Genomic DNA, 25,350 nt, shown 5'->3' on the forward strand with positions numbered 1-25,350 from the left:
TAGAGGGGCCGAAGACCCCCACGTCGTGCCGCGGTGCCGCAGCCTCGCCCTGTCCGCCCCGGCCCGTGGCCCCGCCGCTCGCCGGGTCGCTGCGTGCTGGAGCCGCTCTGGGGAGCGGCCAGGCGGGCTCATCTCCGCTCCCCCTCGTTAGGAACGCGTCCGTCAGCCGGGGCTGTGCCGGGTGACACACGCACACGCAGATCCAGGGATGTCACTTTCGGTACCGCGCGCCGCGGTGACGCCGGCCGGGGCTGGAGGGATTCAGCCCACGTTGCTCCCGGCAGCTCCCGGCGCCGCGCTCCGCGCCCAAGGCCTTGTGTCCGCCGGCGGGGCTCCGGGATGCGGGAGCGAGCCCCAGGCAGTCCCGCGAAATGGGGGTGCTCCGGCCCCGATCCTCCCCGCGGGAACGCACACAAACCCCGCTAGAGCCGCGGCTGCCGGCAGCGGCTCTAGCGGGAGAGGGGCCGAGGGGTCCGCGGAGCCGGTTTCGTGTTGGGAGCACGAGGTGGACACGTATGAGTAACCACCGGGCCCCGGCTGTGCCAGCACGGGGACATACGGGGACATCGGTGTCAGCTGCTCGCTCTGAGGGGCACAGCGTGCTCAGTGCCAGCAGCAGCTCGCGGCGATCTCCACGCTCGGCCCCTCCCGGGGGTACGGGAACGAGCCCCTCGGCACAGCCGCGGCGGCAGGGGACGCGGGGACCGCCGGCTGAGCTCCCTCCCGGCGGTGCTGCCCGAGGAGCGATGCCGGGAGCAGCGGGGGGGACCCTCGGGCGGAGCCGGGCTGAGGATGGCACCTCCGGCCCTTCCCTGTGTCCCCTCTCCGCAGGGAGCGTTCGTCCTTCCGGCGCGCTCGGAGGAGCGGGGTGGATTTCGTCGCAGAAGCTCCTTTGCACTGAGGTTGTCTTCTTTACAAATGATAATTACTGTAATTACTTAATAGCATGGTGGCATCCAGAGGCCACAGATAATAAGTGGGTCTATTCCTGTCCCTGCTAACAACACTACTCCAGTCCTAACCAGCGCCGCGGGCAGAGCCTGCCTCGCGTGTTTGCGGAGGTGCTCCGTATGGTCTGGACTGTTTGGTGGTGGGGAAACTGAGGCACGAGGCGGAGGAAAACACTCGCTAATTCCCAAATTCCCCTGGCAGCCAGCGTTGTCTAAAGCGCACGGAGATAAAGGGGGACAGGCTGCTCGATGGCATTGAGAATGCACTTAAAGGCAGGAATTTGTATTCTGGAAGGACGTTCTCAGCGCTGGGAGCTGCAGCTGCAGAGGCCGTGCCGCTGGCTGCCGGCACCGTGGCCGGTGGGTGCTGGTGGGACGGGGCTGCTCCGTGCTGCACCCGGGACTGAGCCCCCCGAGCCCGGACCGGTGTGTGCAGGGGCAGCTGGGGCAGTGCAGGAACTGCTGGGTGGTGAAGCTTTTCCAGCTTTATCCGGAAGTGTGCTCTGGGGACAGTTGGTGGCTTTCTGATGCCATTTCTGGCCTGTGAGGGAGCCCACAGAGCCCTTGTCGCCCAGGGTCCCCTGGCCCAGGCAGCTGCTTTGCACACTGGGGCAGGTGGGCTCCAGATGGGTGCCCAACCCCTTCTCCAGAGCTGAGACATCCTCCCCGGAGAGCGCAGGGCTGTGGGGGTCTGCAGATGAGCTGGGCCTCCTGTGGCCAAAAGTCTCTGGGCCGTGTCCCACTTCCCTTGTCCTGTCACTGCTGCAGGATCAGCCCGTGCTGGAGATGCCAGCAGAGCCCTGGGGTTTGGTGCCGGGCACCAGCTGAGCTCTCTGGGCTGGATCTCCATCACAAGCATTTTCCCAGGTCCAGGTAGCCACACAGGGCATCATCCCCAGGGCTCAGAGGAGGATGGTATTGCCCATACCTCATTCACTGGGAAGGAAGCAGCCAAGCAGGATGTTCTTCCTCCCGGGGTGGTCTCTCCTGCAGCCCCAGGGGTGGCACTGAACCACAGTGCTGGCAGCAGCTCCAGGGATGCTCGCCTGCTCCTCCACGGATGAGAGCAGGGAAGCCTCAGGACATGGAACAAACTCCTCCTGAGCTGCTCCCGCTCCACACGCGCTTCCTGCCCCGCTCTGCCCGTGCTCCCCCAGGCAGGTCACTCTACCTCTTCATGTCTCATTAAAGCAGTGATACCAAAGCTCCTCTGCCTGGCAGAGAGGTGGGAACGCCAGCAGGTAGCACAGTGAACAGAGACACCACTGCCATGACAGCCGTATTAGCATCCACGGGAGACGGAGGAATAATTTGGCTTCTGCAGCTTCTGAAGGCTCGTGCAGAGGCTTTGTACTCCCGTCTCCCTGACCGTGTGCGGCTCCATCTGCAGCAGCAGCACATCCGCAGTCGGAGGGGAGCGATGGAAGCGGAGCTGGTGACCTCGGCGTGCCGGGAGGATGTCGCTCCTCATTCCCTGGCCGACGGGATCCCTTCCGTGGGCATGAGCCACGGCGCGTGCGGCCAGGCCAGCCGGGAGCCTCGGTGGCCCCAGAGAGGAGCCCGCGGGGGTGGCCGTGGGTGCTGGCGCTGTGGGGAGGTGGGTGGAGGGGGCTCCCTGCCCAGGCTGGGCAGAGCCTTCTCCTGGGCCCCGTGGCTGGGAGAGTGACTAATGTTCCCGCAGAGCACTTCAGCCAGTGACCTACATAGGGATGAGTGCGGATCCCTCGGCTCGTGTGAGCCGCCGCTCGCACTGGGACCCGCATGCCGGTGCCACTCCCAGAACCCCTGGGCGATGCTCGATGCGGGGCTGAGGGGCACAGCCACCCCAGGCACGGCCCTGGTGGCAGGGACAGCTCCTGTGTCCTCGGCCAGGCCAGCCCAGGGGTCCTGGGGGAGCCACAGTGGTGTTTGAGCACAGCCTAGAGCACTGCTGACAGGGAGGGGGTCAGGCACTGCAAGGTCCATCAGGGACATGGGGAGCTGGCCTTGGGGACAGGAGCCGAGCTGGACTCAGGGAGCGCTGGGAATGTGGCTGGAGAAGGGGCTTCTCCTTGCTGGGGACTGCGAGGGCTGAGCACCGAGGAGGGAGAAGAGCTGCTTGAGCGGAAGCGCTCCATTGGCACGAGTACAGTCGGATATAAACGGGCCGTGATTAAGAGCCTGCAGGAAATGAGAAGGTCTGTGAGGCTCCCAGCAGCCGGGTTCTGGAAGAGCCTCCAAGAGAAGCATGAGGGCAGGGCATGAGCTGGCTTCGTGGTGAAGGAAGCAGATTTCGGGTGTGCAAGCTGCCCGAGGAGCTGCTCCAAGTCCTCCATCCTCAAGTCCCACACATGCTCTGATCTGAGAACAAACGCCTCGAGTCCTCCCGGAGCCAAGGCGGGATTAGGCTCTGCTGTGGAGTGATGTGTCATGAGCCTGGTTCCTGCCCCTCCAGCACCTCATCCTCCAGTGCTGCCCCGCTCCACAGCCAGCAGCACCTCTCTTCCCTCTGCAGATCAGGAAAATCAGACGTGTTGTCCCACAAAGGCACTACCCTGCGAGCAGAGCTGGGTCATTCAGGTCTCTCCTCTGCGGTTCCAGGAGAACCTGACTTCCTCCCTCATAAATCTCATCTCCCAGCTTCCTGTGTCCTGAGGAGAAGATTTATGTGTCTGCTCCGTTTTTCTCTCTTCCACGGTATTACTGGCAAGGGTGAGGGAGAGGATAGGTGGAGAAAGGGCTGAAGCTGGCAGGTAACTTTCCAGACAGGGCAGTGAGAAGCAGGGCTCTGACCTCTGAGGTCAGCCCTGCACCATCAGAGATGTGTCCCATGATGCAAACCCAGCAGGTTTAGTGCCTTGTACTCACAAAATTCACCACCCATCAGCGCTGCCCAGAGAAACTCAGTGCTGGGGCTAAGGGGTGTCCATGAGAAGAGATCCCTGATGCTTCCTTAGCTCCTGGGGTCACTAAGCAGAGGAGAGATCATTCCCAACTGTGTGAGCATCCAGCAGAACCCACTGCTGCAGAACTCGTGGAATGTCACAGTGGCATCACCTGCTTTCACCTCTACATCACCCATGTGACCTGCTGTCTCACCTTATCCATGTGCCTGGAATTGCCATAGGAACCAGAGGAGAAAAACACTCAGACCTTAAAAAATTGCTGAGATGGAGGGTCCACCACTGTGCAAAACCTTTCCAAGCTGTTCTTCTGCCAGCTGGCCTCACTTTTTAAGGAAGTTGTTTCTCTGACCTGCCAACATGCATTTCCAGCTGCCATGAATGGAACTTGGAGCTGCCACTCAAGAGCCCTGTCCTGCACAGCCTCTGCTCCATGCCCCTTGCCTTCCTCTGAACTGGCCTTTTTCCTTCCTTGCTCTTCATTTTCTCCCCTTTCCTCGGTTTCCCTCTGTGGTCAGAGCCGCGGGATGGTTACGAGCAGAGACGTGCTGGTTAGCTGGTTCTAATCCACTTAAAGTGTGCCACTTTGCTTTTGGGATCATCCTGCTTTCTTTGTTGAAATGTCAAATGCCTCACAGAAATCCGAGTCTGCTCCGCCGAGGCTTTTACCTCCACTGACCAAACTTGGAACCTCATCAAGCCCGGCAGCAAATGGGTTTGATGAGCCGTGTTCTCCGCAGCCCCGCGCTGACTGGTGTGGCTGCTTCATGCTGCCCTCCTTCAGAGGGGATTAGTCAAGCACCAAACCCATTCCCTGGGCGGTTCCAGCGCACCTGCATGCCCCAGACTGCCATGCCAGGGCTCTGAGGCTCCCTGTCCCACCCACTGGGCTCTCCTGAGGTCGCTGTCCAGTGACCACTCCAAGGACGACCACAATGTCCAGCAGGGCACATCAGTGTGGAGCACCAGGGCCTCGGGGGGTTTGCATAGGTCTCTCCTGGAGGGAGAAGTGACCACAGCCCTGGACTCCTGTTGGAGTAGGCCCTGGAAGGGGCTGTGGTGAGCTCAGGACCTTGAAGGGGCTCCAGCAGCCTCAGGATTGAGGTGCTGAGCACCATTGCCCAGTAAATGTGCTTGAAGAGTGCCTGGGAAGTGCTGGGTGCCAGGTGCATCTGAGATGTCCTTTGGAGCCACCAGCAGAGCGGGTTCCTCGGGTTCAGGGACAGTCCAGGAGAGTCCATCAGACCTCAGGTGGCACCATCCTGATCCCGCCCCACAACAGGACTCATTATCCATGCTCGGAGATGCCGGCGTGCTGCAAACAGCGCCCGAGCGCGGCACTAAATCCAACCACAGCACAGAGAAAACGCAGGGATGCGTGGGAGGGTCCTGGCGTGGGTGTTTGACATCCTCAGAACTGTTCCCAAACGGAGTTGCTCCATGTATAATTTATAGGCTTCCCTTTGTCCTTGTGGCTCGTCTCTGATCTCCCGGCGGTTCGGGAAGGCCGAGGGTGCTCCGGCGAGGCCCCGCTGAGCGACAGCGCCGCGTTTGCTGCGTCGGCAGGGGAACGGCCTCGTCCCACGCTGCGTCAGCCACGGCTCGCCCAGGGCCCCGTCGCAGCATCACAGGGCTGGTCCTGCTCTTAGACCGTGCCAGCGGCGCTCCTGCCCCGTGCCTGGCCCTCGGAGCCCTTCCCAGCACCCTCTGCCCCACGCCCCCATTAAGGACCCCTCCGGAGCAGGCTGGCACACGCAGGCTCCTCTGGAGCATCCAGCACGGAGATGTGGCCAGCAGGTCCCTCTGCCCTCGGCGTGTTGCCCTCCCTGGCACGGCCACGGCCGAGGATGCTGTGGATGCCCAAGCTCTGGGCACCGGCCACCGCTGTGGCACAAGGACAGAGGTGACCCCATGGCTGTGACGGGGCTGGGATATCAGGGCAGGCTGTGCCCAGGCCAGCGTGGGTGCCCGTGCCCCGTGCCAGGAGGGATGTGGTGATGCAGGAAGCGAGGACGGGCGCCTCTGGCTCCAGCCCCAGCCAGCTCGCTCCTCCGCCTGTTGCTGTCCATACTAACGAGGAGCCCCATCCCATCCCTCGTCTCGTCCTGCCTCGCAGACATCTCCGGGTGTCTGGGCACGGCTCCAAGCTCGGGAAGGGAAGCGGCGGGCGGCTGGGCGGCGCGTGGAGCAGCATCCCGACGAACACGGAGCAGGGTGTGCGGGGCCGGGGTGGGCGCAGGGAGGGCTGTGAGAGCCCCCGGCTCCGCTGGGTCAGTGCTCACTGCCGGCGTGGGCGGGCACGGGGCACCGGCACGCAGCGCTGGAAGTTTGGTTGTGCCGGCACTGGGGACGCCGGGCTGCTGTGCTGAGTCAGCGCTTCGTGCCAGCAGGAACAAGGCAAGACACGGAGGGGGCCGGGGGTGTCTGAGCCGTCTGTCCGTCCGCAGTGAGGACAGGGGGGCTGCGGAGCCAGCGAGGCTCCCGCCTCGGCGTGCGGAGAGGGTGCGGGGACACTGCGGGAGCACCGGGCTGTGATCTGGGGCGGGGACCACGGGGATGTGGGACACGGGACATTGGTGTGGTGCGACAAAGCCGAACCACTGCTCGCTGCGGCTGGAATCTCTGGTTTTGGCTGCGTCCCAAAACGAGCCGACGGCCTCCCCTGCACCCCGGGACATCCCAGCAGGGCTCCCGGTGTGCCCCGTGCTCCTGGTGCCCGGGCAGTGTGATGGGCACGGGGGTGGGTGCTGGGGGCACGTCTGGGACAGGGCAGCGGAGTGATTCGCCTTGCAGGTGTGGGGAGGAGGAGCCTTGCAGAGCCGTGCGGGAACGATGGCAGGGACGGGGACAAGGGCAGGGACCAGGGTGATGGCAGGGATGGAGATACAGTTGGGTGCAATCCCCCCTGCGAGCCCGGGTCCTGCCCCTGTGCCGCCTGTGAAGTGCTGCTGGTGTCAGTGACATCCCCCGGCCTTACTGCAGCTTCTCCCTCCTGCTCGTTCCCATGTGTCTGAAGAGACTCCGTGTCCCCAAGCCACTGTCTCGCCACCGCTCACAGAGCTGGTCCCTCATGCCAGCAGCCCAACCAGCACCTCTGGTGCCCAGTCCGGCCACAACCACACGTGCCATGTCCCCTGTGTCACTCTGGCCATGCCCTCGGCAGGATGGATCCCATGCCCATCCCTCCATGTCCCGTCCTGGATGGGTGCCCCACGCCTTGCCCATATCCCGCCGAGCTGGTGCCCGTGCCTGGCGGGTGTCCCACGTGCGGGGGGTGTCCCGTGTCCGTCCGTCCGTCCCTCTCGGGAGCCCCTTGCCCTGGCCCCTGCCCTGCCCTCCCGCTGCCCGCGCCCCGCGCACGAGGCACCAGCCCCGCCGAGGCAGAGCTATTTTTAACAGCTGCTTCTGCTTGATTTGAGCTGTGAACTCGGAACGTGTTTATGCTAAAGGGCTTTCTTTTCCCTTCTCCCTTTGTGCTGAGGAGGCAGCGCCGCAGATCAAAGCCTGTCTCTTCGCGTTTGGTGATGGTGGGCTGGGAGGGAGCCGAGGTGGGAGAGGCCGGCAGTTCCACGGGGACACTTGTGTCCTCGGGGGCCGCGGTGGCGTGGCCGGGTCTGACGCACCTCTCTTTGTCCCCGCAGGTCCGGGAGCCATGGGCGGGCACGGCCGGCACCGGGCGGCCCGCAGCGGGCGGCCCTGAGCCCGGGCGGCCGCGGCGGGACGATGGGCTGCGGGCGCCGGCGGGGAGCCGCGGTACCGGGCACGGCTGTCGGGGAGGCGTGCCGGGGGCTGTAGGGCCGGGCGGCGGGCAGCATGCCCGGCGGCCCCTCGCCCACCTCCCGCCCAGCATCCCCTGCCCGTGGCGGCGCGGGATGAGGCTGCCCGCCGCCCCAGCAGCTCCGGGGACGGCCGCAGCCCAGGGCCCCCCGCGCCCCGCCGCAGCACCCCGGCCCCGCGGCTCTGAGCCATGGTCAGCCGTGAGCCCGTGCCCGGCCCGGCCCCCGCCGGCGAGGGCAGCCAGGAGAAAGCCATGACGGTGCGCTCGGTGCTGCTCAACCGCGACTCGCCCGACATCGAGAGCCGCCTCAAGCGCCGGCGCAACCGCACGCAGCAGGTCCGCTTCAAGGACCTGGTGGAGGCCGGCGCGGGGCGGGCGGACAGCCCCCCGCCCGGGCCCGCGGCCGGCCCCGGCCACAACACCGCACGTGCCTCGCCGCCCCCCAGGGACCCCCCTGAGCCGGCGGCTCTCCGTGCCTCGCGGCGCAGCTGGCCCCAGGCGCAGCCGGGCTCGCTGACGCTGCCCATACCCAGGAAGGCGTGCATGAGCACCGCCATCCAGACCTCCCCCAGCCTCCAGAAGCCCTTCCCGGCCCCCCAGCCCCGCAGCAAGAGCGTCTGCGATGTGGCGGAGGAGGATGCGGTACTGCCCGCCGCGGCGAGCGCCCGGTGCCCGGCAGCGGCCGTGCCCACCGTGGCCAGCTGGGCCGTGCCCCCGCGGGCCCCCGGCAGCCTCCCCGCCCAGGAGCGCACCGCGGTCCTCGCCCAGCACGCCAAGGTGCGCCGCACACCACCACCGCCACCACCCAGGGACCCCCCTCCCCCTTACCAGGGCACGGCCGGCTGCCCCGCTGCCCGCTGCGCCCCTCCGGTGCAAAGCTGCACCCCCGAGCCCTGCCCGCCACCCCCAGCCTGTGCCCAGCTCCGCGGGAGCCCCCGGGGCAACCACGGGGTCACCCCCCGCCCGGCCTCCGTGCCCTGCGGCCAGCCCCGGCCGCTCTCCGAGCAGCGGGGGCTCGGCCGGAGCGACTCGGAGCGGACCCTGCCCTGCGGCCGCCCGGCGCCCCCGTGCCAGCCCTCGCCGCACCGCCGGCAGCCCGTCCCCGCCACGGACACCCACGGCCTCCGGCAGCCACCTCAGGGCAACCCCCCGCGGGACCCCCCGCCACCCCAGCACCAGCTCTGCGCCACGCTGTGGGGGGGGCCCTGCTGCGCCTCGCCAGCCCCCATCCCAGCAGCGCCGGGCTGGCACAGCTCGGCCGCCGGCACGCCGGACAAGACACCAGCTGCCCTCGGCACCTGCAGCCGGCTCCGCGCCGCCGAACCCGGGCATGGCTGGGCAGGACCCGAGGGGCCCAGGGAGCCGCTGTCCACAGCCCCACAGGGCCCCAGCGTGGGGGCACAAGCGGCCGGGTGGGCAGCGGAGGCCCCCCGGCACGGACAGCCCTGCCGAGCCGCCGAGGCGTCGGACACGCTGCAGCACGTCCAGGACCTTCTGCAGCTGGTGGTGGTGGCCAAGGGGCCGGTGGGACCACCAGCGAGGGATGAGGACGCCCGGACATCTCAGGGAGAGGGCCCCCGGGGGCCCGGGGAGCAGGGGGACCTGCATTCCCAGCTGCAGTCCCTGGAAGGGGTGCTGGAGACCAGCCAGCAAACCATCCGGGTGCTGCTGGACGTCATCCAGGACCTGGAGAAGAAGGAGGCGCAGCGGGACGGGTGAGTAGGAAGGGACAGAGTGGGGGGCTGTGGGGACAATGTCCCCGGGGGCTGGGGATGTAGGATGGGAGACCCTGACAGAGATTTGGATGCTGCTGCCTCCTTAGGGTGTTTCCCTCTGAGAAACTCAGAGCTGCTGTCCACGTGCACGTGGCTCCACGTCTTGGTGCGAGGTCTCACGTGCCCACGGTGCCTTGCCCGTGCCCTGGGATGGGTGCAGGGGTGCAGGTGTGGGGGTGCTGGGTTCCTGCCCGCCTCTGGTGCAGCTGATTTCTCCACTGGTCACTGGGAGCAGGGATCTAGAATGTCACATCCCAACGGCAGGCTTAGCCAGGCACCACATCCCTGCCCCATCCGTGGAGGTACCTTTGGCACAAATCCAGTGGCTGGTGCCCTCTTGATGGATTTGGCTGCATCCCGGGGAGGTGCCCAGCACCCCCATCCTGCCCTGCCCAGGGCCTGCTCTGAGGGGCAGGGAGCTCCCCAGGCCAGCATTCCTTGGCCTCCCGGGCAGATCTGCCAAATGGAGGAAGGTGTTCTAGGTCAGCCCACCATGGCCTCAAGCTGAAATGCTCCAAACTCATCTCACACAAGGGCAACCAATAAACCCCCAAGAGGTGCTGGGCCTGGCATCCTCCTGTAAAATCTCTGGGCCTTGTTCCTGATGCCCAAGTTTGCTGTGATCCAACCATTTAAATCAGATGGTTTTGGCTGTGAGTGAAATATTGCCCCCATTGCCCCTGTGCCACCCCTGGAGCACTGTCAGTGTGGAGGGACCCCTCGGGGGTCTGGGACACCTTAATTAATACCTCAACTCTATTCACTATTACAAATAAGCAAAAAAGATGCCCAGAGATAGGAAATCCAGGGATAGGAAATCACATAAAACATTATTCTGGTGTCCTTATGCTGCAGAACAGCAGAGCCTCGCTTGCCACAGGTCACACCCCAGGTGCCCACTGCGCACCAGAGCAGGGCCACCAGCCCTGAAACATCCTGGCACCGACCACCAGCAACATCCCACAAAAATGTATATGTATAAAACATGAAAGACTATCCCAGGATGAGCTCTCCCAGCTGAGGGGGGCTGTTGTACAACGCCAGAGCCGCAGGCACATACACATTTACGTACCACATATATATATATATATGTATAAAGGGCCCCATGATCTAATTCAGGTGCTGGCAGAATAAATCCCCATTGCAATGTGTAATTTGGTGCATTAACAGACCCAGTTTCTGAGGGCTGAGGACAGCCGTGGTCAAGGTCGAGTAACAGGAGGAACATTTCAACGGGGAAACGTGATGTGTATGTGGGACATGTTCTTTCAGCTGTGCCCCCAAAATCCACAACCCTGAAGGGGCAACGGAGACATGGAGAAGGGGTCCCAAAGGGATCAACAGCATTCACAGGGCTCCTTTTAGACAGAGCAGAATGAGCAGGGACCAGCAGTGCTGAAGTGCAGGAGGACCCCAGTACAGCCCTTGGGATCAGGGTGTCTCAGGGTTGGGGTCTGGCACCATCAGCAGAGAAATGTGGGGTGAAGACCCCTTCTGTAGAAAGGGAGGAGGATGCAGCAGCATGAGCTGAGCCTGGGCAGGAATCAGCTTAATCCAAGCCCTGTGCACCTTCCCGGAGAAGGAGAAGGATGCTCTGGTACAAAAACATCAAAAAGACAAATTCCGAGTCTGGCGTAGGCTGGAGATTAGTCTGGAGCATCTCCCTGCGCCCATCTGCCAGGGCACTGCTGTGCCAGGGCAGCACCATGTGCCTTGTGCTCCCTCCATGGCACCATGTGTGGGGAGATGTGCGGTGACCTGGGGGCTGCAGGCGTGGGGACCCTTGGGATGAGGATTGGGATGGGGATGGGAGGGGAGGACACAGCGGGAAGGGTTTGGGGATGCCCAGCACTGGTGTGCCCCCATCAGAGAAGCACCTGGCTTGGGATCACATGGGAGGAGAGGGGCTGGCATCCCAGAGAGGAAAGGGGGTGGGATCCAGGGAGGAGAGGAGATGGATCCCAGAGAGGAAAGGGGGTGGGATCCAGGGAGGAGAGGAGATGGATCCCAGAGAGGAAGAGGAGCTGGGATTCAGGAGGAGATACAGGGACAAGAGGGTCTCAATCCCAGGGAGAAAAGGAGCTGGGATCCAGGGAGAAAAGTCCTGGCTGCTGGCTGCTGGGGTGGGACCAGGGGCAGCAGAGGACACGGACAGACTCAGACCAGGTCTCCAAGCTCACGGCACATCTCTGTCACAGGCGACACTCGTACCGGACCGGGCAGGACATCGCCAACTGCGGGACCTGCCGGGACTGTGCCTGCATCATCTACAGGTGAGGGCCAGCCCTGGCTCCGAGCATCCCGCGGGTTCTGCTTCCCTGCACTCCCAGACTTGTCCACTGGCTGTGAGGCAGGAGGGAGGGTGACAGCCAGGCCCCCACCTCCTGTCCCCGTGTTGGGGGTCACCACACACAGAGCACTTTTGGGTGTCTGGGCTGTCACTTGGGCTGGATCTGTCCCTCCCTCCCCGCAGATCAGGATCAGCCAGGGTGATCTCCATGGAGGAGCAGCATCTGGAAGGGGGCTGCTCTGGCACAATGGCAGAGCGTTTATCTCCTGTAACAGCAATCTATTGGGGAAGCCTCGCTAGCGGCTGGTGCGTGGGCTCACTCCAAATCCAGGCTGCATCCTGTTGTCCCCGTGCCAGCTCTGCACAGATGCTGCAGATGGGTTCCTGCCCCTCACTGTGGTTTGGGAACACAGGGCCTGGGCTCTGCTTTCCAGCGTTGGCTCTGGGCCAGGGCGTGGAAGCCCCTTCCTCTGCTGCACTCTCTCCTCAGATCCCATTTGGTGTGTGGGAAAAGGCATCTCCTGCCCTCCCAGCATCATCTTTGGGGGAACTGGGAGGCTTGCAGTTTTGCTAAAGCTTTCTGCCCTTCCAGGCACCCCTGGGTGTCCTTCTGTCCCTCTGGCCGTCCTCTCTGCAGTGCAGGTGGCTGGCCAGGTGTGTTCCCATTTTGCTGTTAATTAGGCTGATGCTGTTAGCACTGGATGTGCAGGACATGGTGAGCTGGTCCCAAGCCATGCTCTGTGGTGCCTGATCGCCGTGGTGCACGTGTGCCACTGCCCTGCCACGCTCTGTGAGCATTGTGCCCCCTCCTTGGGGCACCTCAGGCTGGGGGTGCCTGGCTGGGGTCCCCTCGTGTCCCTGTGCTCAGTGGCGGTGCTGCCTCGGCGCTCCTGCTCCCCACATACACACACTTGCTGCACACTCCCCCGCTGTAGCTCTTGGGGGACTTCAGGCTAATTAGGCCTGACGAGCCTGTCTCCAGGCAGCACGGCAGCAGCACAGATGTCACATCTGGGGGAGGTGGCTCCCCGGAACGGCCAGGCTCCCGCTGGGGACTCGCTGTGGCTTTCACTGCCACCCGTGGGATGAGGAGAGGCTCTGGGGGGACACAGGGTGAGGGAGCAGGGGCAGCACCCCCAGCACCCGACCCCAGGGATGGCCCATGGAGGGGATCAGACCTGCCTGCCCTGTCCCACCTTAGAGTCCTACAGCGGTGCCAACCCTTCCCTGTGTCACTGCAGAGGAGTTGAAGCCCCTCCCTGCACTGCCCCCTCATTATGATCTGCACCCCTCACCCTTTTCTCTAGAAATGGCTGGGACACTCCTTGTCCTGGCAAGGGGACGTGACAGGAGGTGTCAGCACGCCGGGGGGCTTGTGGGGCGCTCCCCGTGTGCGGGGTGGCCGCGCCACGTGCACCTTCCCGGGCACACTCGGTGGCACCTCGCTGATCCGATGGGACGTGGCTGGTGTGAGGAGATTGACGTGTTTTCCGTGTGAGGGAACATCGCAGCACGTGGCTGCCAGCAGCCAGCCCGCACCACAGGGTGCTGCGGGGACACCAGAGGCTGCGGGGACACCAGAGGCTGCAGGGACAATGGGGGCTGTGGGGACAATGGGGGCTGCAGGGACAATGGGGACTGCAGGGACACTGTGGACACAGCAAAGGCTGGAGGCGACAGCAACAGCTGCAGGCACCTTGACCTGTGGGGACACTGAGGGCTCCAGAAACCCGAGAGCTGTGGAGGGGGGCACAGTCCCCCTCACCCACCCAGACCAGGGACACCCTAATTCCTGCCTCATCAGCTGTGTGATGGGCAGCAACAGAGCCTTGCATGCTCTCGCCACTTCCCGATGCTGCAGCTGTCCTCAGCCATGGCCCCAGGGACACACAACCCCTCTCCAGGGGGCTCGTTGCTCCCAGGGGTCCCACAGACCCCCGGCTCGCCCCCCCAGCCTCAGCACTGGTCCCCATCATCCAGGCCAGTGTCCGGCTCCTGCTAGCCACACACAAAGCCATGGCACTGTCAGTGGGGTGGGGCAGAGGATGGAGCAAAAGGATGGGGCAGGGGGAGGCAGCTGAGAAGGACCCACCCCAAAAGAAGGAGAAGGACCCACCCCAAAAGACCCCGGGCCACGAGGTCAGGCTGGTACTGGTCTGTCCCTCTGGCACAAAGGAGGCCGGGATGCTCCAGCGGGATATCTGGGAGGGATCCAGCCCCTCACAGCCCACAGGGGGTTGGTAGGGGCTGCCTGAAGGCACACGCAGCAGGATGTCCCCTCACAGGGGTACGCAGCGACCCCAGGAAGTCTGGCCATGTCCCTGTGCCACCTTGGGAGCGCAGCGGGGCTCAGCTCTGGGGGATGTGCCCTGGGTGGGTGAGCTCCCCGGGGGCTGTGCTGGGGACACTGAGCTCCCCGGGGGCTGTGCTGGGGACACTGAGCTGTGCTGGGGACACTGAGCTCCCCGGGGGCTGTGCTGGGGACACTGAGCTCCCCGGGGGCTGTGCTGGGGACACTGAGCTCCCCGGGGGCTGTTTTGGGAATCTGAGCTCCCCGGGGGCTGTGCTGGGGACACTGAGCTCCCCGGGGGCTGTGCTGGGGACACTGAGCTCCCCGAGGGCTGTGCTGGGGACACTGAGCTCCCCGGGAGCAGTGTTGGGGACACTGGGCTCCCCGGGGGCTGTTTTGGGAATCTGAGCTCCCCGGGGGCTGTGCTGGGGACACTGGGCTGTGCTGGGGACACTGAGCTCCCCGGGAGCAGTGTTGGGGACACTGAGCTCCCCAGGGGCGGTGTTTGGGGTGCCAGGGGCCGTGGCAGATGGGGGGCTGTAGCAGGTGGGGGGCTGCGACAAGGGGATGCCATGCTGCCCTCTGACACGGTCCCCTCGCCCCGCGTGCCGCAGCGTGGAGCACGATTTCCGACAGCAGGAAGGTCGCTTCCAGCGGGTGCTGAGCCACATCGAGGGCGACACGGGGCCGAGCTCCCCCCCGACGGCGCTGGGGGCGGCGGGGGTGGCGCTGGGGGCGGCGGGGACCACCTCACCGCCCAGGCAGGAGCCGTCGCCCGTGTCGAGGCTGCCGGCAAAGCTGGACGTGAAGAAATCCCGGCGCAAATGCTTCTGGTTCCTGTGAGGGCGGTGCCCGGTGAACCCGGAGCGCGGGGGCGCCGTCCCAGCACTGACCCCCTGCCCACCTCTCCTCCCTCCCTCCCACGGTAGGGTTTGGGTAGCACCAGCTTTTCTATTTTTAACCATTCCGTTGAACGCGGGGAGCTCGGGTGTGGAAACGGCGAGGGGAGCAGCGGCTGTATTTAAGGAGAATTCAATAAATTCCAAGGAGACGCTATTTTTGTTACATCCTCTGCCGCCTGTGCGCTTCTGTTCTGGAGGAGGATGAGAATGAGGAGGGGGCAGCGGCTGTTTCCCTGGATTTCCCTGTGTTTGGGGTTCCCTGAGGTGCCCCAGCCCACCCCAGACTCCATCCCTGCACCCCACAGCAGGGGCTGCTCACCCATCCCTCCCCTTGCTTCCTGCAGGTTAACTGGGAACACCGAGGATTTCCACGGGGCAGAGACAGTGGGAAATGGTCTCTGTGAGACTCTGGCCTGGAGAGAGGAGACCTGTGCCCAAAACCCCCGGGTAGAAGGGTGGGCTGGGCAGGGGGGTCTCATGGGTGGGGAAGATGCACTGGCTGATGACAGGGAGACAGGAGCTCAAATATCCCAGCCTCCGTGGGGCTGCCACGGGAGGGGAAACTCGGCATCAGTGTCCCAGAGCAGCAGCGGGTGTCTGAGCACACCCTGAGGAGTGCCTGTGGTGGGAGCAGCCACAGCTGTCCCAGCAGGGCCACCACTTCAGGAAGGACGGAGGACATCATCCAGCCTCCTCCAAAAGCACTGGCCACCCCCGGCCACGGCGAGCGGCTGCTGCAGCCACAGAGGGGAACGGAGGGTGGGCAGGTTTGGCCACAGCTCACAGTGTTAAACCCCATCCTGTGTGCCAGGGACACCCCTGGGGACACCTCGGGGCCTGCAGCCGGGACAGTGGCCCAGGGGCACAACTCCCTTCTTGCCCAGCAGCGCCGGGATGGATGGAGGGACGGCTGTCCTGGAGCGGGCACAGGGATTTTTGGTTCCCTCAGCCCTTCCCAGGAGCTGGAGGGTCTGGGACCCCCGACTCAGGGCAGGGGCTGCGGCAGCAGCACGGACACCACGGGCGGTGCGGGGAGAGCTGCCAGACGGCACCTGTGGAGCCACGAGCGAGCAGCAGGAGCGCAAAGATCCCTCCGTGCTGCCCTGGGCTGCGCTGCACCACCCTCATCCCCCCTCGCCTCCATCGCTGCCCGGCGCTTTCGGCCCTGAGTCACAGAGCCTGGGAAGGAGGGCGAAAAGCAGGACGGAGCCCAGCGCGACCCCGCATGTATCTCCTGCCTGAGTCACGGCTGAATCACAGCCAGGCGCTGGGATCGCGGCACGGCCCCGGCGGCAGAGCCGCCGCTCCGGCTGCCCGCAGCGCCCCGGGCACGGCACGGCAATTCCTCGCTCCGAGCTTCCAGAACACACACCGACGCAGCTCATCGCCCACCCAAAGACGCAGTGCTGCTCCGGGGTTTGTCACCACGTCCCCAGAGAAGATCCCGAGCCCCCGCTGGCCCCGGCTCTGTCCCCTCTCATCGCTGCTCCGTGCGGAGCTCTGACCCGCCTCCCTTCGCGGGTGTCCAGCGTGCTCCTCACACGTTTTTGGCATGTAAAACTGCGACGGTTCACTGGGTTCAGCTGCTTGTTTTGCAGACAATGCAGCCCAAACCCTTCACTGCTCCCAAAGCAGCTTTTCCTGCACCTCTGCCCCCCACCCATTCCTTGCTACTCTCCGGCTGCTCCAGCCCTGCTCCCAGCACGGCTCCTGCTTTCCCCTGCATCCCACTGGGCACATCCCTGGCATCCATCCCCCATCGTGCTGGGTTCTGGCAGCAGGGCCAGCGAGGAGCAGAGCCAGTCACACACACCCAGACCCCCAAACCAGTGACACCTTTCCCGTGTGACCCGAAGGGAAGCGGCGCGGTGGGACTCACCCTCAGCGGGTTCTCCCGGTCCAGCACGATCACCCTGCGATTGACCGTGTGGAGCAGCCGCTCCAGGACCACCTGGATGTGCTTCTTCACCTGTGCCTGCAAGGTAAGAGGTGGCAGGGCCATGGCAGGGCACGTCCCAGCTGTGGGATGTGTCCCAGCATGGCTCGTTCAAGGGCTGGTGGCACTGGGGCGGTGACACGGGAATGGAGCCTGATCCAGAGCTGGAGTCAGAGCAAGGCAATGTGCTCCTGCATAAATATGGGATTTGGGATCTCTGTACACCCCCCTGGCACAGTGGCCACCTGGCTGGGGACAATGGGGACAGCCAAGGATGGCTGAGGATGATGGGGATGGCACTGGGCAGGTAAAGGTGGGTTCAACTCTCATGGGGTTGAAGCAAGAGCAAAACCCTCCCCCCAGAGCATCCCACCACGCTCTCCATAAAGGCTACTTCAGGTTTAAAAGTCAGTGAGACATTTTCACCACAATTTCTGAGCTTTCCATCCCATTCCTGGGCTTCCTGGTGCTGTGGGGATTAAAGAACCACCTCACCCTCCCAGGACACAGTGTCCAACTCAGCTCCCACAGCACCAGTCACTGCACTGCAGGTGGGACACCTGAACCTCCCAAGGGCCCCAGGAGGGACCCCAGAACAGCCAGGAAGGGCAGGAACACAGGAAAGCTCCTGAAAAGCCAGAGCACAGAGCATTCCCAAAACGTTGTGTTGCTGCAGGGACACTCACCAGCTCCACGTCCCCACGGTCCTTGTGCCGCGCTCGCAGTTTCTCTGCGCTCTGCAATCACCAGAAACAGAGATGAGACCCCCAGGAATGGCCCCAGCCCACCCCAGACAGGCCACATTTTTGAGTGGGTGGGTGCCCACCATGCCCCTGCCTCACGTTTGGGGCCATCACTCTTCATTTTGGAGTGTGATACTGCCCAGGGGCTGACTGGCAATCACTGACCAGCAGAATTTCATACGAGGTATAAGGCCACTGCAATTTTAATTACATTTGGCCTGTCCCAAAATAGAATTGGGAAAAGACAAAAAGTGCCTGGAATCAGAAAGGAAACTAGAGAAAAATATTAAACTAAATCAGATATCATACCAAAATATGCAACTAAATCAGATACCACACCATCAATTAGTTGTTCACCTTAAGTAACGTGATCCTGCCCGTGAGTCAACCAAAAACCAATGTTTGGGTGACCTTGGCCAATGCATCAGGCTTGGATACCATTTGTTTGCCTTATTCAAATCCAGAAAAGCCATTCTCAACCTGCTTGGTGAGTTTGCCAGTAGACAATTGGCCAATACCACAAAATGACTCTCCAGATTTTCCACGATTCGTTATCAATGTCCCCTCACCTTCCTCCCTTCCTTCCTCCCTCCCTCCATCTTCCTCCCAGCTCTGCAGAGCTGGTGATGCCCCCACCACCCTCAGGTCAGTGTCATCCCTGAGCTTGGAAGCCCCTTCCCCACTCATGTGGATGTTGGGCAGCCCACCAGAAACTCACTGATGTGGAAAGCACAAGGTTTGTGTCCCACCCTGGGCATGTTCCTGCTGGGATGGTGACACCCACAGTCAGTGAACTCCAACAATATCCTGGCCAGGAACTGGTGCTTAACCCCACTGAGAGGGGTTTGGTCAGGTCACTGCCCAGTTGATTCCTGATTTACCTTCTGGGCCTGGTACAGCACTTCCAGGATGCTGCTGAGCAGCTCGATGCAGGCATCCTCCTCCTCCCCTGCCTGGATCTGCTCCTGCAGGAGGGGCAGGGCCACCTGCAGCACCAGCTCCCGGCACTCTGGTGGGGGGGACAAGGGGGCACAGCCATGAGGGAATTGTCCCCAACTATGGAGCCACCCCAGGGCATGAGGCAGAGGAGGGGTCCCTGCTCAGGGGCTCACCCCCACCCTGTGCCATGGCCTCTGGGTGAGCTCAGCAAGGGCAGTGCCAGCAGGACCCCTCTCACCGTGGGACTGGAAGGCTCTGCTGCTGGCGATGTCAGTCAGGGACTGCAGCTTCTGCTTCAGCAGGCGCTGGGGCGGCAGGTTCCCCACAAAGTCCCGCAGAACGGCCCTGCCATCAGGAGAGCAGTTAAAGCAGGAGCTCCAGGTTCTGCTCAGGATGGGGCTGCTGGGTGGGGGGACCCCCTCGATGGGGCAGGATGGTCCCACAAGGCAGCTGTGCCCACCACAGGCACCCAGCAGACAAAGCCTGCCTGAATTCCCAAAATGAACCCAGCTGCGGCTGAGTTGCCAGGCTCAGCCCCTGCCCAAGCACAGGCAGCTGCTAAAACTGAGCAGAACTCTCCCATTTTTTGCACTGGGAAGGGATCAGGAGGTGATTCCAGACCCCCCTGCCTGCCCTCGCCCTCAGCTCTGTGCTAGATGCAGGGACAGAGGTGGCTGTGGCAGGTGCTGAGCAGGACACGGGGCTGGGGTTGGTGGGGACGCAGGGACCCTACCCCAGAGTGGAGGAGTCAAAGATCCCAAACACGTCCTCGAGGATGGAGGGCAGATACTTCAGAGCTGCTCCCTGCAGAGACACCGGAGGGCTGCCTTCAGACAGGGCTCCCAGAGCACCCTCTGGAGCCTCCCTCCCTCTGGGAGGCCGTGGGTGCAGAGTGCAGCCCCATCCCAGAGCCAGCCTGCAGCAGCTCTGCTCCCCTCAGCCCCCAGGGATGATCCAGGGAATCATCCAGGGAATGATCCAGGCCAGATCCAGGATGGGGACAATGCCCAGATTTTCCTCTGTAGACTTCAGCACACGGGTGGCCAGGACAGCGTCTGCCCGGTGCCACCGAGCTGCTGACCCAGATCCAGGCCACAGCCCCCGTGCAGTGAGGGGCTCGGGGTCTCAGAGTGCATGAGGGGGGACCCTGGGGACAGGGGACCCTGGGGACAGGGGCTTGAGGTCTCAGGGTGCACGAGGGGGGAGGCCTGGGGACAGCGAGGCAGCGCACGAGGTGGCAGCTCCTTCTGAGGTCTGCACACAGGATGGACAGAGTCACCCCAAAAACAGACACAGACACAGTGGCACGGTGTCACCCCAGCTTGGGGACAGCCAGTGCCTGGCCTGGGCACCCTCCCTGCCACCCCACAGCACAGCTGAGCCCCCCCAGCGCTGCCCCATGCCCTACCTGGGAGAGCAGTGTGGGACCCTCCAGCGGGGACTCCATCAGCTGGTTCAGGGTGAGGAAGAACCTCTGCAGGGAGCGCTGGAACTCGGCCACCTCCTTCCCCTCGTAGAGCCTGCAGTGGCCAGAGTCACTGTGCTGTCACCACGCTGTCACCATGGCACACACCTTCCCTGGCACCCCAATTCATTACACTCATCCATCAACGTTTGGGTCCATGGGTGGATCTAGGGGTGAGCCCTGGCACTACCACAGCCATGTCCACAGACCCACTCACAAAAACTCACTTTTTCTTTTTTTAAAAAAAGCCTCTTTTCCATGATTCTGCAGCCCAAAACCTTCTCTAAGCAGTTCAGCCCCGTCCCACTTGAGCAGGAACCTTGTGAGCCCTCCAGCCCCCCTCACCAGCTGGACCAGAGCAAACCGAATGAGGGAATTTTAGCCACGGGATGTGCAAAGCTGCAGGAAAAAACTGCAAAGCTGAGGTGTGATCACAGGAGTGGGCACTGTTTGAGGTAATTCCCCCACCACTGGCACGAAGCAGTGGCAGGAAAAATCACCCAGCCACCAGCTAGGAAAGGAAATCCTGGAATTATGGACAGGTTTGGGCTGGGAGGGCCCTTGAAGCCCATCCACTCTCATCCCCTGCCATGGGTTGCTCTAAGCCCTGTCCAACCTGGCCTCAAAATCCTGGGGGGCAATGAGCACTGGCAGGGAAAGTTTTGCCACCCTTGGTGATGGCTAAAAAGGAGAAGCAGCCAGAGGAACCAGCAAGGAGGAAGCAGCAAGGGACAGACGTCACCACGGTGCCTTTGGGGCGCTGAGGGGACACAGGGAGGTGTCCCAAGGTGGGGGACAGGGCTCAATCATCCTTGCAGCTACCTGGGCTCCTCACAGGAGCTGCAGGCGCTGCTTGTCCGGCTCCAGCAGCAGCGCAGGCAATCCCAGAGCCGGCAATCTGCAGCGACTGACTCTAATTACAAGCCAATTCCTGTCGATTACAGCCTGTACAAATTGCAGCACGTTCAGAGCACTTAGAGGATCTGAGGAGCCCCTGTTATTGCGTGTTGAGATTGCTGAGATAAAGGGAAGCTCTATAAAATCACTAAATGTCCTCGGGGATGCCTCTGTTCCAGGCAAACTCATTCACGGGGCTGCTTGCAAACAAGCTGGGTAATTAATTTCTCCTGCCAGGAGCACTCTGAGCTGGGAATCTGCTCCGTGTCCTCACGCAGGAGGGAGAGGCAGGTGCTGGGTGTGATGTTCTGGAGCACCTGGAGCCATGGATGGGACACTGGGAAGGGGTGGAAGTGGCGAGGACAGACAGGGCTCAGACCCCACGGTTAATGCAGAGTGGGGCAAAGCGAGGTGTGACAGTCCCTGGGGGCACAGGGACCCCAGCTGCTTTATCTATTCCAGCCAGGCCTTACAGGCTCTCACAGACAAACATCATAGCCTCGATAGCTCAGCTACCTCAGCTGGCATAAAGTAGCAGGATGGCTCCTGTGACAGCGTTGGAAACAAAAAAGTTTGAATAAAAGGCAAAATAACAAAGCTCTTTACAGAGAAAAAAACCGAGCCAGGGCAAGAGGTTCTTGCTCCGGCTAAAACACTTCACAAAAGCGATTTACTTCTTTTGTTCTCTTCTTTTTCTAGTGAATTGCTCAGGCGGGACATTCGGCTCCTGTCCAATTGGCTATGCTTAAGTTTGAGGTGAAGTCTCCAAGGTCCTATGAGGCGTCTTTTAACCAAATTGAGGAAAAAAAACTACATATTCCTACAGCCGGCACAGCTCCCCACTGCCAGTGGCAGGGGACACAGGGACCCCAAGACACGCTGGGCTTGGGGTGGACGAGGCAAAGCCCTCATTCCCCCAAAACCAGCTGTCTGCTGAACCCTGGTGCCTGGGAATGGGGCGATCCCACTGCTCCTGGTGCCAGCCAGCGCCCACCCCGTGCCGTGTGTGTGTGGGGGGTCCCTCACTGCCCACCTCGCTGCCCGCTGTTCCCTCGGGACGCTTCGGCTTTCGGTGCCCCGTGCGTGGAACGAAAGAGGAACGTCTGGTAATGCCAGATTTCCCGATTTCCTCCTCTCCCACGCCAGCCCGGAGGAGGGCTGTTTGTCCATCCCCCAGACTGGGATGTGAGCCCCGTGCCCACGGGGGACAAGTGAAACCAGGCCTGTGGGGACTCCACAGGGGCCTGGGGGCACCTTGACCTTTGAGCTGTGGAGGCACCCAGCCCTTTCCTCTGCTCATCACAGGATCACAGCAGGGCTGGGCTTGGAAGGCACCTCACAGACCCTCCATCTGCACCCCACTGCCGTGGGCAGGGACACCTCCCACCGGGCTCCAGGAAACCTTCCCAGCACAGTGCCACCCATGCAGGGCCACAGACAGCCCAGGACATTTTGCCATCTCCATTGTGGGAGGATTTTAAGAGCTCGTTGGAAACTCCCTGTCAGGGGTGGCTGGGGCAGAGGTCACTGTGGGGCAGGGTCACTGTGGGGCAGGGTCATTGCTGGGCATTCGGGGTGGCTGGAGAGCTCTCCCACCCTGAGGTGGACAGCACTGCCCGCCCCCACAGTGGACCACCATTGTCCAGCAGCATCCAGAGGATGGCACGAAGCTGAAAACTGCCAAAATCCTCGAGGAGGGGGGACCAGCCACCACAGCAGCATGGCCAGGAGTGGTGGGTGCCAACATAGGTGCCACAGGAGCCAGCACCAGGTGGGTTGAGCCACAACCCTGGGACTGAGGATGGCACTGACACCGCTCCTACAGCACAGGGACCCTCACAGTTCCTCCCTCTCACAGACCCCACAGCCAGCAGGGTGCTGGCAACACGGCAGAGCGCAGCACTGGGAGCACTGGGAGGCACTGCCAGCACTTACTGGGCAAAGAGGTGCCGGGAGCGGACGATGAACTTGAAGATGTACTCCAGGGCCTTGAAGGTGCGTGGGAGGGACTCGCAGGGCTCCCCCCGGCCCGCCTGCTCCACGTACTGCGTCAGCACCGACAGCAGCTTCCTGCGGGGAGGGACGTCCGTGGGTGTTCCAGCCCTGTCCCTCCCTGTCCCCACTGTCACAGCCCCATCCTGGCTGTCCCAGCACTGTCCCTGTCCCCACTGTCCCAGCCCCATCCTGGCTATCCCAGCCCCATCCTGGCTGTCCCAGCACTGTCCCTTCCCTGTCCCCACTGTCCCAGTCCCATCCTGGCTGTCCCAGCCCTGTGCCCCACCATTCCAGTTGTACCAGCCCTGTCCCTCTCTGTCCCCACTGTCCCAGCCCCATTCCAGCTGTCCCAGCCCCATCCTGGCTGTCCCAGCACTGTCCCAGCCCCATTCCAGCTGTCCCTCCCCATGCCACAGCCCCCAGGAACGCACTTGTAGGCGAGCGTGGCGCTGAAGTGCTGGCGGATGTAGGCCTCCAGGACCGTGTTGAAATGCTGGAACTTTCTGTCAGCCACCAGCCTCACAATGAAAACCTGAGGGCAGCAGGCAGGGACACAGCTCAGCCAGCCTGACCCCACCCTGCCCCGGTCCCATCACTCCTGTCGTGGTGTGGGAAAAACGCCTTTGAACAACGCTGGGATTGTCCCCCAGAGGGACAGTGTCCCCCAGAACGCAGCCCTGCCCTGTGCTGGCTCACTCAGACCAGCAAACCCCATTGCCCCAGTCCAAGCAGTGCCCACCCTGCACTGGGGGGGGCTCAGACCCACACAGGTCCTGCTCACCAGGGCGTCAAACACGAGGGTGTCGTAGACATCGGTCTCCGAGTGCTCCATCATGATGGAGAACAGGGCATCCAGTGTGTCCTGCAGGAACTGGGGGGACATGGGGGCTGTGAGGGCTCGAGGGCTGACCCCAGCATGGCCCAAGACCCACCTTCTGGGCATGGGGAGCAGGGAGAGAGAGGTGGGGGAGCAAATCCTGGCTGTACCTTGATGACCTCCCCTCCATCCACGTTCATCAGCTTCTGGAGGTTCCCACAGAGCAGGCTGGGCTTGGAGCGCCACTTCAGCAGCCCCAGCAGGTTCACTGGGCAGGAGGAACAGGGCACTTAGCACTGAGCACTCACTGTCAGACCCCAAATTCACCAACCCCCAGCTCCCCCATGCCATCCTCGCTGCCGAGGAGCAGCCAGAGCCCCCTCACACAAGCGCTGCTCAGTGCTGAGACCCCCTGATGCCAGGGCCATAAAGCACAAACTTTAAACAGGTCGTGGCTGTGGGAGACAGAACTGTGCTGCAGCGAGGGAATTAATGGAGCAGCCTCATCCCTGAGCCCTCCACACCGAGCCACGGTGCCCTGGAGCCTGCAGCCACGTGTCACCGTGTGTCACACCAGCAGGCCATGTCCCCTGAGCGCCCTGCACTTCAGCCAGAGCAGGATGAACCATTCCCATCTTCCAGCCTTGCAGCAGGTGGGAGGAGAGCCCAGCATTCCCCCTCCCCTGGCCAAGGGGGGATGTGTCAGGGCCAAGGGGGCACCAATGTTCTCAGCTGCCCTGACCTGGGTAGAGCAGCCCAGGGCTGGAAACTCCCCTGGGCTAACCCAGGAACGGGGGTTAAACCACAGAGCTCCAATTCCCACCTCAGTTTGGAAGGAAGGTCATGGAGCCTCCAGGAGCCACATCCAAGTGGGAATTCCACTCGCTCTTGCTCCTCTCCAGCTGATGGCAGCCCCCCAAAATACCCAGATGGAGCTGATCTCCCCAGGAACAGCCTCGGCCATCCTGACCATGGCCAAGCAGTAACTGAGCACTCACTGATCCCACTGCCCTCAGCTCTCTGTCCCAGTGTGATGGACACTGGAGAGCCAAATATCAGAAGTGTGGTCCAGCAGGTGGGAACACCACCAGGGAGGGGACACAGCCCCACCTGCCCCGCCGTGGGGAACCAGGACTCACCATTCTGGGTCAGCTTGGTGGAGCAGACGAGCGTGGAGATTTGGAAGCTGTCCCGGCTGGACACGGCTAAGCCCGCCGTGGCCCCGCTCACACGGAAGGAGGAGCCAGAGAGGAGCTTCGACTCCGACAGATTCCGCTCCGAGGGCAGGGACAGGTACGCGCTGGCGTCCTCCAGCTTCTTGCTGTCACCCTACAGGGCACAGCGCAGGTGACAGCTGGAGCCCCGCGGTGACAGGGTTGGCCCCCTGTGTGCCCAGGGGCTCAGTTCTCATCCCATGGCTGGTGGCTCCCACCACACAGCACCCTCATCCCACCCTCTGGCTCCCCCACATTGATCCCACAAAGGGATCCCTGAGGGACCCTGCTCAGCTGGGACAATGGGCTGGGGGAGCCACCAAACCCCAGCCCGTGTCACACAGTGGGGACAGGACAACAGGCAGGAGGAGGAGAGGGACAAAGAGGAGTCTGAGGCTGGAAATGAAACACACCTGGGCAGTGCTGCAGGGATGGACATGCAGTGGGACACTGACACGGAGCAGGACACCACCCAGG

At 62.9% G+C, this 25,350-nt stretch overlaps 2 protein-coding genes across 2 annotated transcripts in view; one reads left to right on the forward strand and one right to left on the reverse strand.

Annotated features, from left to right (window-relative positions):
* The window catches only part of LOC128806035 (dedicator of cytokinesis protein 2-like), a 45,536-nt gene that overhangs the window by 11,118 nt on the left and 9,068 nt on the right, over positions 1 to 25,350 (reverse strand). Inside the window, exons 18-28 of the mRNA XM_053975218.1 lie at positions 24,799 to 24,988; positions 23,830 to 23,927; positions 23,624 to 23,713; positions 23,274 to 23,374; positions 22,783 to 22,917; positions 19,894 to 20,005; positions 19,219 to 19,289; positions 18,724 to 18,830; positions 18,428 to 18,555; positions 17,490 to 17,540; positions 16,747 to 16,842 (exon numbers count right to left, since the gene is read on the reverse strand). Coding sequence (XP_053831193.1) covers positions 16,747 to 16,842; positions 17,490 to 17,540; positions 18,428 to 18,555; positions 18,724 to 18,830; positions 19,219 to 19,289; positions 19,894 to 20,005; positions 22,783 to 22,917; positions 23,274 to 23,374; positions 23,624 to 23,713; positions 23,830 to 23,927; positions 24,799 to 24,988 — 1,179 coding nt within the window. The remainder of the gene's footprint in view (positions 1 to 16,746; positions 16,843 to 17,489; positions 17,541 to 18,427; positions 18,556 to 18,723; positions 18,831 to 19,218; positions 19,290 to 19,893; positions 20,006 to 22,782; positions 22,918 to 23,273; positions 23,375 to 23,623; positions 23,714 to 23,829; positions 23,928 to 24,798; positions 24,989 to 25,350) is intronic.
* On the forward strand, positions 7,643 to 15,030 carry LOC128806034 (INSYN2B protein-like). The gene is made up of 3 exons (XM_053975217.1): positions 7,643 to 9,325; positions 11,584 to 11,658; positions 14,580 to 15,030. Exons 1-3 carry the CDS (start codon positions 7,800 to 7,802, stop codon positions 14,806 to 14,808), a joined length of 1,830 nt encoding a protein of 609 aa, XP_053831192.1. The 5' UTR covers positions 7,643 to 7,799; the 3' UTR covers positions 14,809 to 15,030.

Source organism: Vidua macroura, chromosome 4 (genome assembly GCF_024509145.1).
Source record: "Vidua macroura isolate BioBank_ID:100142 chromosome 4, ASM2450914v1, whole genome shotgun sequence".
Classification (NCBI taxonomy): Eukaryota; Metazoa; Chordata; class Aves; order Passeriformes; family Viduidae; genus Vidua; species Vidua macroura.